This window comes from Lonchura striata, chromosome 33 (assembly GCF_046129695.1).
Source record: "Lonchura striata isolate bLonStr1 chromosome 33, bLonStr1.mat, whole genome shotgun sequence".
Lineage (NCBI taxonomy): Eukaryota > Metazoa > Chordata > Aves > Passeriformes > Estrildidae > Lonchura > Lonchura striata.
The window spans coordinates 2,710,036-2,722,875 of NC_134635.1; the positions used below are offsets into that span (position 1 = coordinate 2,710,036).

Below are 12,840 nucleotides of genomic sequence, written 5' to 3' on the forward strand. Positions count from 1 at the left end.
AGGCTACAACACGACACAAAAGCCCCCGATGAATTTTTTACTTTTTTTTTTTGGGGGGGGTGTTGGGGTTACAGCTGGAAATGCACGTTGCAGCGTGGGATGTCCGAACCCACCCCCATTTCCCGTGGATGGCTTCCCGAGGGTGGGAAATTGGGACCCACAGATGTCCAGCCCCATATCCCGGGGCTGTGGGTGCTGGGTGCTCCTGGGACTGGCTGAGCTCAGAGTGGGGGGCCCTGCACAGCGAGCAGGGTTTGGGGTGCCCCCACGAGCAAGATCTTCCCTGAACCCCTTCCCAGGCATCCCAATATTCCCAGAGCCTCTCCATCCTGCATCCCAACATTCCCAAAGCCTCAAATCTTCCCTGAACCCCTTCCCTGGCATTCCAATATTCCCAGAATCCCTCCATCCTGCATCCCAAAATTCCCAGATCCCAAATCTTGACTGAACCCCTTTCCTGGCATTCCAATGTTCCCAGAGCCCCTTTATCCTGAATCATTCCCAGAGCCCAAATCTTCCCTGGCATCCCAAAATTCCCAGAGCCCAAATCTTCCCTGAACCCCTTCCCTGGCATTCCAATATTCCCAGAACCCCTCCATCCTGCATCCCAAAATTCCCAGATCCCAAATCTTCCCTGAACCCCTTCCCTGGCATTCCAATATTCCCAGAACCCCTCCATCCTGCATCCCAAAATTCCCAGAGCCCAAATCTTCCCTGAACCCCTTCCCTGGCATTCCAATGTTCCCAGAACCCCTCCATCCTGCATCCCAACATTCCCAGATCCCAAATCTTCCCTGAACCCCTTCCCTGGCATTCCAATATTCTCAGAACCCCTCCATCCTGCATCCCAAAATTCCCAGATCCCAAATCTTCCCTGAACCCCTTCCCTGGCATTCCAAAGTGCCCAGGGTCCCTCCATCCTGCATCATCCCAAAATTCCCAGATCCCAAATCTTCCCTGAACCCCTTCCCTGGCATTCCAATATTCCCAAAGCCCTTTTATCCTGCATCCCAACATTCCCAGATCCCAAATCTTCCCTGAACCCCAATCCTCCTGCATCCCCTGCCTTGAGCTGACCCCGTCCCAGCTTCCAGGGTGTCAACCCCAAAACCTCACAGTCAGGATCCGTCGCTTCGCCCTTCAGACTGGAAAACAGGGATGGGGACCAGTCTGCACTGGGAAGGATTTACAAATCCAGGAGCTGAGAACCGATTGTGGAGAAGAAAAAAAATAAATAAATAAACTAAAAGAGGGATGGAAATGCAGGAGTGGAGGAGCATCCCTGGGAAATGGTGACAAGGAGTGCCACATCCCCAGGCACCCGGTGACTCATGTGCCACTGTCACCGCGGAGCTCTGCTCGGCCCCGGGGGATTTTTTGTGGCTCATCAGAAGGAACAGGCTTGGCAGCAGGACAGAGAAACACGGAGTGGGAAAGAGCTGAGGGGAATGGGATAAAAATGGGTAAAAACGGGAGGAAAGGGGAGAAAATCAGGGCTGACAGTGGACTGCAAGGTGGGACGGGATAAAAACGGGGAAAAATGGGAGAAAATCGGGGCTGGCAGTGGACTGCAAGGTGGGATGGGATAAAAACGGGGATAAAATGGGAGGAAAGGGGAGAAAATCGGGGCTGGCAGTGGACTGCAAGGTGGGATGGGATAAAAACAGGGATAAAATGGGAGGAAAGGGGAGAAAATCGGGGCTGGCAGTGGACTGCAAGGTGGGATGGGATAAAAACAGGGATAAAATGGGAGGAAAGGGGAGAAAATCGGGGCTGGCAGTGGACTGCAAGGTGGGACGGGATAAAAACGGGGATAAAATGGGAGGAAAGGGGAGAAAATCGGGGCTGGCAGTGGACTGCAAGGTGGGATGGGATAAAAACAGGGATAAAATGGGAGGAAAGGGGAGAAAATCGGGGCTGGCAGTGGACTGCAAGGTGGGATGGGATAAAAACAGGGATAAAATGGGAGGAAAGGGGAGAAAATCGGGGCTGGCAGTGGACTGCAAGGTGGGATGGGATAAAAACAGGGATAAAATGGGAGGAAAGGGGAGAAAATTTGGGCTGGCAGTGGACTGCAAGGTGGGATGGGATAAAAACAGGGATAAAATGGGAGGAAAGGGGAGGTGGGATGTAACTGGGAATGACAGGATAACACCAGGGACGATGGGATAAAAGTGGGGGTGACATTGGATACCCCCAGGGGAAAAGGGGATGATGATTGTGTCCATGCAGGGAGATTTGCTGCTCCAGGGGGATCCTGGTGGCTTCCATGAGTGAGGAGCAGGGAAATGCCACCCTGGGGCTCACCCACCCAGGATTCTCTGGATACTGGAGATCTCTTCAGCCCCTTGGCTCTCAGCACCACAGGGAACCCCTGTCCCCACACAATCCCACCCCTTACACCTAAATCCACTCCCTCGACCAATCCTTGTGGGGTTCTCCCCACGTTTCTGGATGTGAAGGGTCAGGAGTGGGTTCCAACCTTCCCTTCCTATCCCATCCAGACCCACCTGGCTGTAAGAAGACAACAGTGGGATGAAGAAGGAAGCAAGCAGCAAATTCCCACTTCCATGTCCCCCCACAAACTCCCAGCTCCTGGAGGCTCTGGCACTGCCCAGGGGCAGCAGAAGGGGTTTGTGGACTCCAAGCCTCTTGAAGATTTCCCTGGGGAATGTTTGACTTTGTCTAAACATTGGCACCAAAATATTCCACAGTCAAACCTGGATTTGGGCAGCTCAAGAACGGGAATCCAAACATTTCCTGGAGCAGCTGAAGAGAGCAGGAATCAGACCATGGATCAGCTCTGTCCCAAATCCCTCCAGCCTGGTTCTTCCCAAAGGCCCAAGCAGGGAAGAGATCTCAGCAGAGCCTCATCCCCAATCCAGAAACTCTTCTGGTTCCCCAAATCCTTTATTTTCAAGTGGGTGGTCACTGCTTTCCATACAAAACCAACAAAATCCAATAAAAAGGAGCTTGGAAAAGCTTCCAGGGGAAGACAAACGGGAGGAGATGGGGAGAGAGGGAGAAAAATTAACACAATAAAAATAAACCGGGGGAAAAAATGGGGAGGGAAGGGAGGAGTGGGGGGTGGCCCCCAGCCCTTTGCAGGGATGGGAATGTTGGTGGCAGGGGCCGTGGGAGGACGGGGAGCAGAGAGCCCCCCAGCTCTCAGGGCAGGGGTCCCCGCAGGGGCCCGCGGGGGGGCACTCCAGGGGGTCTCTGCGCCGGCCGGGGGGGCAGTGGGACCCTCTGGTAGCCGTAGGGGGGGGGCCGGGGGGGCCCGTTGTAGCCGTGGGGTGGCATCAGCGGGGGGGGCCCGCGGAGCCCGTGGTGCGGCAGCGGCCCGGGGTGACCTGTGGGGGACAGGGGGGGTCAGTGCCAGGGGGAAAGGACAGAGCCCCCCCAAACCCGCTGCAGGAACACGGCCCACCAGCCCAAAGCCACCCCCAAACTTCCCTGGAGGTGCCCACCCCACCTACGGGTGCCACAACCAGCAGGTGCCCCCCTCCAGCCCCAGCTTGGCAAACGCTCCTCCAAAACCAGGAATTGCTCCCAAGACCCCCACAACGGACCCCCAGAACCATCCCAAAGCTGTGGATATCCCCACGGGGGGGGGTCTGCGGGGTCACCCTGTGAAGACCCCAGAGTTGGGGGGGTGCCAGGTCCCCCAGGTCTTGCTTCATCCCCTCCTCCTCCCCCAGAGCAGAGCCCCCCAAAAACAGACCCCACTCACCCATTGGAGATCCGAAATGTGGCCCCCGTGGGGGGAGCCCCATGGGGGGGGGTCCGGGGTGTGGCATGCCCGGGGGGGGCCGGGGGGGCGGCTGCCCCCCAGAGCCGGGTGGTCCTGGGTGGTGCTGCCCCATGCCAGGTGGCCCGTGGTGCACCTGCATGGGTGGCATTCCTAGGGGGATGATGGAGTTAGGGGTGGCAGGAAGCCCCCCCAGGATTCAAAATTCCAGCTGGGTCTGGAAATCGTGAGTGCAGGGGGGCTTCTGCTGCCAAAAAGGGGGTTAAAGAGAAAGGAACACGGAGTTTAAAGCAAGAGGAAAGGGTTTGGATGCAAGTGGGTGGGAAAAGAGAAGTGTGTGAAGCCCTGGCACAGTGAGGAATTCCCATCCCTGGAGAATTTGGACAACTGTGGGAGGCTGCCCTGCTCCAACTGGGGCAGCCAGGGTCCCCCCAAACTTCCTTTCTCCCAGTGATCCCATTTTATCCCTGTTTTTATCCCATTCCACCTTGCAGTCCACTGTCAGCCCTGATTTTCTCCCCTTTCCTCCCATTTTTACCCATTTAAACACCAAAACACCAAATAAACCAATGACTCTTTCTTCCTGAGCCTGGTTTTCCCTGGCCAGGTGTAATTGGCTCTGCTCAGGCCCTGCAGCATCTGTTCCTGGCGTGGCCAGAGCAGGATCACACAAAGCTCCCTAATTAGGGTGGCTCTGGAGCTACGAGATCAAAACAAATCCCAGAGAATCATTAAACTGCACATTTCACAAAATCTGTGCTTTTGAACACAGAGCTGAGATGCAGACACAGCTCCTTCCCAGGAGCACAGGGCCAAAACAGTGGGGAAACCAGGGGAAAAAGTGGTTTCATTCAATTATTAATGCCAAAATCAGCTCCTGCCTTCCTTCTCTGCATCTCTGCCTTCCTTCCTTCCTTCCCCTGTCCCTGCACCTTCCCAACTCAAGGAAAACTGGTGCCTCCCAGACAGCAACAACCTCCTGAATTCCCCAGATCCTTCAACAATCATAACCCCCGCTCAGATTAAACTCCAGTATTTTGATAATTATCAAAAAAATTACTGGATGCCACACTTAAAGGGACCGGTCAGCTAATTAGTTCTGACCCAGAAATTCAATAACTCGCTGACGTTTGAATTGTTTGAGAGGTCCAGCAGGAAGTGGGAGGAAAGGAGAGGTGGAGGGAAGACAAAAAGAGGAGATCCTGATCCATGTCCCCTCCCAGCTCCTCCCTGTCCCCTCCCAGCTCCTCCTGGACCCTCCCAGCTCCTCCCGGTCTCCTCCCAGCTCCTCCCGGTCCCATTCCACCTCCTCCCGGTCCCTTCCAGCTTCTCCCGGTCCCTCCCAGCCCCTCCCAGCCCCGTACCTGGGTGGTGCATCCCTCCCGGAGGGAAGGGGTGCGGGTGAGGGGGGTGTCCCCCGGCGGGGGCGGCTCCCGAGGGCGGTCCCGGGGCTCCGGCGCCCGGGGGCATCGGCGGCGGGGGCATGGCCGGGGGCATCCCCGGGGGCAGCGCTCCCGGCGGCGGCACCGGCGGAGGGAAGGAGCCGGGGGGAGGCAGGCCTGGCACAGAGGGAAATCACAGAATTCACTGAATTATCAGAGATGGAACTTCGAGATCATCAAATCCAAGCCAGCCCCAATGCCTCAGCTCAACCATGGCACTCAGTGGCATTTTTTAAACACCTCCAGGGATGGTGACTCCACCACCTCCCCAGGCAGCCACTCCAGAACTTTATCACTCTTTCTGTAAAAAATCTTTTCCTGATATCCAGCCTGTACTTCCCTTCAGGCAGATTGAGACCGTAACCTCTCGTTCTGTCAGTTGCTGAAGAAAAGAGACCAAGCCCACCTGACTCCAACCATTTTACAAGTTGTAAAGTGATGGGGTCACTCCCGAGTCTCCTTTTCTCCAGACTGAACATCCCCAACTCCCTCAGTTGTTCCTCACAGGGTTTGTGTTCCCAGCCCCTCTCCATACCATACAGGTGTGGGGCACACTGATGGAGAGTGAGCCAAGAGAAAAAAAAACCCAAAATTTGGGAAAGAGCCCTGCCCCATAAAGGTGCTGGAAAATGAGCCAGGAGGAAAAAATACCCTAAATTTGGGAAAGAGCCCTGCCTCATACAGGTGCTGGAAAGTGGGCCAGGAGGAAAAAAAAACCCTAAAATTTGGGAAAAAGCCCCACCCTATACAGGTGCTAGAAAATGGGCCAGTAGGGAAAAAACCCAAAATTTGGAAAAGAGCCCTGCCCCATAGATGTGCTGGAAAGTGAGCCAAGAGGGAAAAAATTCCTAAAAATCTGGGAAAAAGCCCCACCCCATACAGAGGCTGGAAAATGAGCCAGGAGGAAAAAAACCCATAAAAATGTGGGAAAGAGCCCTGCCTCATAAAGATGCTGGAAAATAGGCCAGGAGGAAAAAAAACCAAAAAATCGGGGAAAGAGCCCCACCCCATACACATGCTGGAAAATGGGCCAGGAGGAAAAAAAAACCCTAAAAATTTAGGAAAGAGGCGGGGATCGCGCGCCAGCACCTCGAGCCCCGCCCCGGGCAGCCGTGGCACCCACCTGGCGGGGTGACGCCGGGCCCCAGCGCGGTGACCACGGGCGCGGGCACCGAGGGCGGCGGCGGCGCGTCGGCGAAGAGCTGGTGGGGCCGGTCGGCCTGGGACAGGGGGTTCTGGGCCGCCAGCAGCCGCTCGGCCGCCGAGCCGTGCCGCTCGCCCTTGGAGTCCTTCTTGAAGGCGTAGGACACGGTGATGGGCCGGTTGCACAGGTACTGCCCGTTCATGGCCTCGATGGCGGCGTCGGAGGCGTCGAAGCTGGCGAAGTTGATGAAGGCGTAACCCTTGGAGTTGCCCGTGTCGGGGTCCCTCATGATCTTGGGGGTCTGCAGGATGACCCCGAAGGCGCTGAAGGTGTCGTAGAGGAGCTTCTCGTCGATCTCGGGGTCCAGGTTGCCGATGAAGATGTTGGCGCCCACGTCCAGGTTCTTGTTGTGGGCCGAGGCCTTGTTCACCCGGATGGGTTTGCCGTAGAGCTTGATCATGTTCATGATCTTGATGGCGTAGTCGGCGTCCTCCTCGCTCAGGAACTCCACGAAGCCGTAGCCTGGGGGATCCCAAAGGAGCTCAGGGGTGGGGCAAGACCCCTAAATGACTTCAGGGCACAAAGCCACTCCCCACACCCCGATTTAAAACTCCAGCTCGTTAAAAACCCCATGTAATTATCGACTGAAACCCCCTTGGTTTTATTGTATACCACCTCATACTCGATTCAATCCCCACTTCATGCAAACCAACACCTCCTGAGGGACAGAGGATGATCCCCCCCTCTCCCACACCACAATCCCACCCCCCTCGTTGCCGTTTTGGGGGTCCCTCACCCTGGTGCTGGCCCGTGACCCGGTCCTTGGGCATGTGCGTGTTGACCACCGGCCCGGCCTGCAGGAAGAGCTCCCAGAGCAGGGGCTCGCTGACCTTCTCGTCCAGGCCCCCCACGTACACCGTGGCATCTGCGAGGAACGGGGCTCAGCGCCGGGACCCCGCCACCCCCCGCGCTCAGAGTCACCCAAAACCCTCCCCTCAAAACCCTCCGGTCAAAACCCTCCGGCCAAAACCCTTCCCTCAAAACCCTCCCGTCAAAATCCTCCACTCAAAAGTCTCTATTCAAAATCCTCCCCTCAAAACCCCCCCATCAAAATCCTCCCCGCAAAACCCTCCGGTCAAAATCGTCCCCTCAAAACCCTCCGGTCAAGATCCTCCTCTCAAAACCTTCAGCCAAAACCCTTCCCTCAAAACCCTCCACTCAAAATCACTCCACTCAAAACCCTCCAGCCAAAACCCCCACAAACCCCAATCTCTCCTCGCCACCCTTAATCCAGGAGCCCCACAGCCTCTTTTTCCTTTGGGAAAAACCCCAGCCCACCGTGGCCTCGGAGCTCCGCCTGCTCCTCCCTCCGTATCCCCCCGCGGCCCAAAACCCCCTCCAGCGCTTCCAAGGACTCCCCACTCCCCACAGAGCCCTCGCCAGCACCCCGCACGGCCCCGGTGCACTCAGGCGTCCCCAGAGCGCTGCCCCGGTGCCCCCGGGCCGCTGCCGCCGCTCCCACCCTGGTTCCTCTCCGAGATCGGCCCCGCCGCCATCTTGCCCCGCTCCGCGCGCGCGGCGCCGCACGCACGCACGCACGCACGCCGCGCGTGACGTCAAGGCGCGAGCCCGGCGTTGGCGGGAAGCGCCGTCGTGAGGGGAAGGCGCGGCCGCCATCTTGGGTGCGGGCAGGGACCGCCGCGCTTCGTTCTGTCGCGACAGGACCCCTTCTGTCGCGACATGGCCTTTCTCTCCCGACACGGCCAGCAGTGCCCTCAGTGCCCCATGATCCCAGCGGCGCGGAGGTCCCAGGTGTGCGCTCCCGCAGCGTCCCCATCCCATCCCCATCGCTGAGCTCCCGGAGCCTCATGGAGGCAGCACAGATTTAATGGGGGACCGAGAGCCCGCAGCGCCCGTGCAGCAGCGGGGGCACCTCGGGAGCCGCCGCTCGCCCTTCCCGGCACCGCCGAGCAAGCGGAGGCGGCGGGAGCAGCTGGAGCAGCTCTCTGCTGAGAGCCCCCGAGCGGGGCTGGGCTGGCTCGGGTGCCCCCGGCTCTCAGTGCGGCCTCCGCAGGGTCCAGGTGTGGAGACGGTCCTGGAGCAGCTGCAGCTCCTCAGCCAGCCCGGCCAGCGATGGGGCCAAGCGCCCGCGCTGCAGAGAGAGCGGCCGGCACGGCGTGGGGACAAGGACACGGGGAGCAGGACATGGAGAGGTGCAGTGTTCATCATGGGACAGGGACACGAGGATGGGAACACGGGGCAGGATGTTCAGCACAGGATGGGAACATGGACGAGATGGGATGGATGGACATGGGGTCCATCTGTCCATCCATCATCCATCCATCCATCCATCATTCATCATCCATCCGTCCATCCATCCCTCCACCCCCATGGACACACAGACACCAGCTGCACACAAACTGGCTCCATCCTCCCCCCCAGCCAGACTGGGACCCCCCCCAAACCACCACCCCCAGTCTCCAGCCCTCCCCCGTGCCTCAGTTTCCCCAGTACCTGTTCCTGGGGCAGCCCCCTGAGGTAGCAGCGGTGCCAGAGGCGGACGCAGGGCCCGGCGGTGCAGGGCAGGAGCAGCCCCGGGGTGGGCTGGCAGGTCCCCAGGAGCCCCCCCTGTGTCCCCTGGCTGTCCGAGGGGGACCCCCGCAATGGGGGGCGCAGGGGGGGGCGGCTCCACCAGGGCAGGGGGTGAGGGCACAAGGAGCCCTTGGCCAGCGTCAGCACCAGGCTGGCACCCCGCCACGGGCAGGGGTCTGCGGGCTGGCAAAGGGGGAGCGGGGATTAGGGAAAATCAAAAAGGGGTGAAAGGAAAATGGGGGAGGAAAAGCGGGGTGAAAAAACAGGATTTGGAAATAAAAGGGGATGAAAGAAAGAGGAAACGGAGGGGATAAAAATAGGGATTAAGGGAAAAAGGGAAGCAAAGGAAGGGTGCAGCCCCCCCCAGGCCAGCCATACTCACCGTGCTGGGGGTCCGGGACTCAGCAGGGCCCGGGGGTCCCGCGGGGTTCTGGAACTGCTCCCGCTGCTGCCGGGTGTAGCGCCGGCCCCAGGCCCACACCGGGGGAAAGCTGCAGGGCTGGGGGCCTCCCCTGTGTCCCCCAGGGTCCTGCCAGCCCCCCATGGGTCGGTAGATCTGGCTGGGGAGCCGCGGCTGTGGGGGAAGTGGTTGGGAAGTCAGTCCCCTCTTTGGGATGGGGAAACTGAGGCACGGAGCCGGGGGGAAAAAAGGGGTAAAATGGGAGATCTGGGGGTGCCCGTCCCCAGTTTGGGAATGGGGATGGAGAAGGGGTGAGATGGGAGAGTTTGGGGGTGCAGCAATGCCCCTCACCGTGCCGCTGTGGCCCTGCTGGCGTTGGCAGCTGAAGCGGAAAGTGCTGAAGTAGGGGCTGAAGCTGCTGTCGTGGAGCGCCAGGAGAAAAGCCTCAGTGAAGCCAAAATCCGCCGGGAATTGCCACAGGAGCTGCCAGGTGCAGTCCAGGAACAGCAGGAACACGGGGGCCTGGGGGGGATTCGGGATTGGGGGGGGGGCTCACCCCTCACAGGCAGGTCCCAGCTCCTGTCACCCCACTGGGACAGCAATGGGGGTCTCACCTCCTCCCGAGGGCTGTCCCAGCTCCTGTCACCCCGTTGGGACAGCAATGGGGGTCTCACCTCCTCCCGAGGGCTGTCCCAGCTCCTGTCACCCCACTGGGACAGCAATGGGGGTCTCACCTCCTCCCGAGGGCTGTCCCAGCTCCTGTCACCCCGCTGGGACAGCAATGGGGGTCTCACCTCCTCCCGAGGGCTGTCCCAGCTCCTGTCACCCCGCTGGGGCAGCAATGGGGGTCTCACCTCCTCCCGAGGGCTGTCCCAGCTCCTGTCACCCCGCTGGGGCAGCAATGGGGGTCTCACCTCCTCCCGAGGGCTGTCCCAGCTCCTGTCACCCCGCTGGGGCAGCAATGGGGGTCTCACCTCCTCCCGAGGGCTGTCCCAGCTTCTGTCACCCCACTGGGACAGCAATGGGGGTCTCACCTCCTCCCGAGGGCTGTCCTGGCAGAGCAGCCCCAGCCGGCGTGGGAAGGGGTGCCCGGCTGCCACCCACTCCCGCTGCACCAGGCTCTGGAAGCCAGGCAGGGAGCGGGCGTGGGGGTCCCCCAGGAGCTGCACCAGAGAGGCCACCAGGCAGTTCAGGTCCCGGTCCGAGGGCTCTGGGGGGGCAATGTGGTGATGATGGGGGTCCCCTTTCCAGCCCCCTCCTGTCCTTTTCCAGCCCCACACCTTGCAGAACCACGGAGCAGCGCTTCCCTGCCAGCAGCGACGCCACCTCCACTGCTTTTCTCAGGCAGGAGCTGGGGGGCAAAAGCAGGGCTTCAGGGCACCCCAAAATGTCACTGTCACCCCTTTGGGTGGCTCATGCACCCACCACAATGCCCCCACTGCCCCACAGTGCCAGGTGGGCTGGGGGCGGACATTCCACCATGGGATTTATGGTGAATTTTCCCCAAAATACCACCCTACACCCCAAAGACCCCCTGCTCACCGGACGTGGTCCAACCAGCGTGTCCCCTCCAGGGCCGAGAGCCACTTCTCCTCTGCCACCGCGCCTGGATCCCACGGGAGGGAGTTTCAATGGGGGGTTCCCAGCTCCCCAGGGGGAGTTTGGGGGTCCTCGGGGTCCGCCCAGTGCCACTCACCAGGCAGGCAGAGCTCCCGCAGCCTCAGGTGGGCGAGCTGGATGTCGGCCAGCGTGGGCAGCTCGGCCGTGTCAGCCAACACGCAGGGCCCGCGGTCCCCCAGCAGCAGCGCCTCCAGGCACCTGGGGGGCACAGGGAGCCCCGGGTGGGGCCAGGTTGGGGGGCACAGGGAGCCCCGGGTGGGGACAGGTTGGGGGGCACAGGGAACCCCAAGAGGGGACAGGTTGGGGGGCACAGGGAACCCCAAGAGGGGCCTGGCCAGGGGCACCCTCAGCCCCCCACCCCGGGGCCCCCTGGCACCCACCTCACATCCTCGCTGCCTGGCTCCGAGGCCCGGTGAAAGCTGGCAGCTCTCAGCAGGTCCCCTCCACCCGGGTGGTGCCAGCACAGGCGCTGCAAAAAAATCGGGGTGACACCCCCACATCCCCTCCCAGTGCCCCCCACCCTGCCCAGGCACTCACAGGCACCCGTCGCTCCTGAAAGTGGCCAAAAGTTCGCTTGAGGTCGTGGTCCAGAAGCCCACTGGGCACCCAGAGGTACTGGGGGAGGCTGTGGGAAGGTGGGACACGGGTGGGGTCCCCCAAATCTCGGGTGCCATTTCCAGTGGCTCAGACAGTGCTGGGGACCCCCGGGGCTGTACCTCGGGGCCATGTCGAAGCGCTCATTGACGGCGCTCACCCTCCAGCCCGCAGCGCCCAGACGCTGCAGCTCCTTCTCCCAGTCCCGCAGGCTCTCGAAGAGCAGCACGGTGGACGAGCCTTCCTCCTCATCCTCCTCCTCCTCTTCTGGGGCGGCTCCTCCACGGCTGGAGCAGCCGTCGTGTGCCTCGGCAGCATCTCCGAGCCACGCAGCCGCCTCCCGTGCCTGTGCGATGGCGTTGGCCACCTGCGAGGGCAGCCAGGGCTGGGGTGTGAGGCGTGAGCCCCCCCCAGGCTTCCTCGGAGCCGCGGGTAGCCCAGAGTGAGGGTGCGACCCTCCTGCACCTCCCCGGCGTACCCGGAACGCCTGCGGAGCCAAGCCGCTCTCGGGGAAGTAGAAGTGGAGCAGGCGGAAATCCCGACAGAAGACGGTGAGTTCCTCGGGGATGAACTTGAGGGTGGAGGCGGCCGTCAGCACCTTGGGCTTGGAGAAGCTGCTGGCTGGGGTCAGGGGGATGAGGCTGTCAGGGCCAGCTGAGCCCCGAGACCTGCCCAGCTCATCCCTCGAGCCCCCAGGTGTCCCCATTTACCTGCCACCAGTTTGTGGATGCAGGGCAGGGCCACCTCGTCCTCGGAGTGGAGGAGGCCACGGGAGCCAGGAGCCTGCGGGAGAGTGGGGAGGGCTGGGAACTGCCCCAGAGTGTCCCCCCAGTCCCAGGAAGGGTGGTGGGGATGGATCTGCACCCATGAGGAGTTCCCAGGGCGAGCACGGCGGTTCCGCAGAGCCAGGATGGGCTGGGGCGGGAGCCGGGGGTGCGGTGGGACGGGTTCGGAATGGGCTCGGGATGCGCTGGGATGGGGTCGCGCCGGGGCAGGGGTCCCGTTCCCGCTATTCCCGGTGTTCCCGGTGTTTCCGTCGCACCTGGCCGGCCAGGAAGGCGAGGCGGCGGTTGGTGCAGAGCAGCGTCCCCGGGACGGAGCCGCCGCCGTTCCCGCAGCGCTGCCGGGCGCCCGCCGCCTCCTCGAGCACCCGCTCTCCTGCGGGGACCGACACTGGGTGCGGGGCTCCGAGAGCCCCGAGCCTCCCCAAAACCCCCGGCCCCGGCCCTACCTGGGAGCCCGGGGAAGGTCGGGCGGCGGCCGCCCGGGGCCCCGCTCATGGCGCAGGACTTTGGCC

The 12,840-nt window shown here is 61.3% G+C and overlaps 2 protein-coding genes across 2 annotated transcripts; both read right to left on the reverse strand.

Moving 5' to 3' along the window:
- Positions 1-2,891: 2,891 nt before the first annotated feature.
- On the reverse strand, positions 2,892-7,908 carry SF3B4 (splicing factor 3b subunit 4). Its single transcript, XM_021542076.2, has 6 exons — positions 7,860-7,908; positions 7,134-7,262; positions 6,317-6,859; positions 5,116-5,310; positions 3,734-3,904; positions 2,892-3,353 (listed from the first exon to the last, which is right to left on the reverse strand). Exons 1-6 carry the CDS (start codon positions 7,891-7,893, stop codon positions 3,169-3,171), a joined length of 1,257 nt encoding a protein of 418 aa, XP_021397751.1. The 5' UTR covers positions 7,894-7,908; the 3' UTR covers positions 2,892-3,168.
- A 295-nt stretch (positions 7,909-8,203) lies between these two features.
- On the reverse strand, positions 8,204-12,823 carry MTMR11 (myotubularin related protein 11). Its single transcript, XM_077789409.1, is given in 15 exon segments — positions 8,204-8,489; positions 8,852-9,210; positions 9,311-9,503; positions 9,681-9,851; positions 10,364-10,539; positions 10,610-10,680; positions 10,872-10,935; positions 11,026-11,147; positions 11,330-11,418; positions 11,487-11,574; positions 11,666-11,910; positions 12,022-12,164; positions 12,254-12,326; positions 12,586-12,760; positions 12,762-12,823. Coding segments are annotated over 15 exon segments (2,127 nt in total). The 3' UTR covers positions 8,204-8,393.
- Between the last annotated feature and the right edge of the window lie 17 nt (positions 12,824-12,840).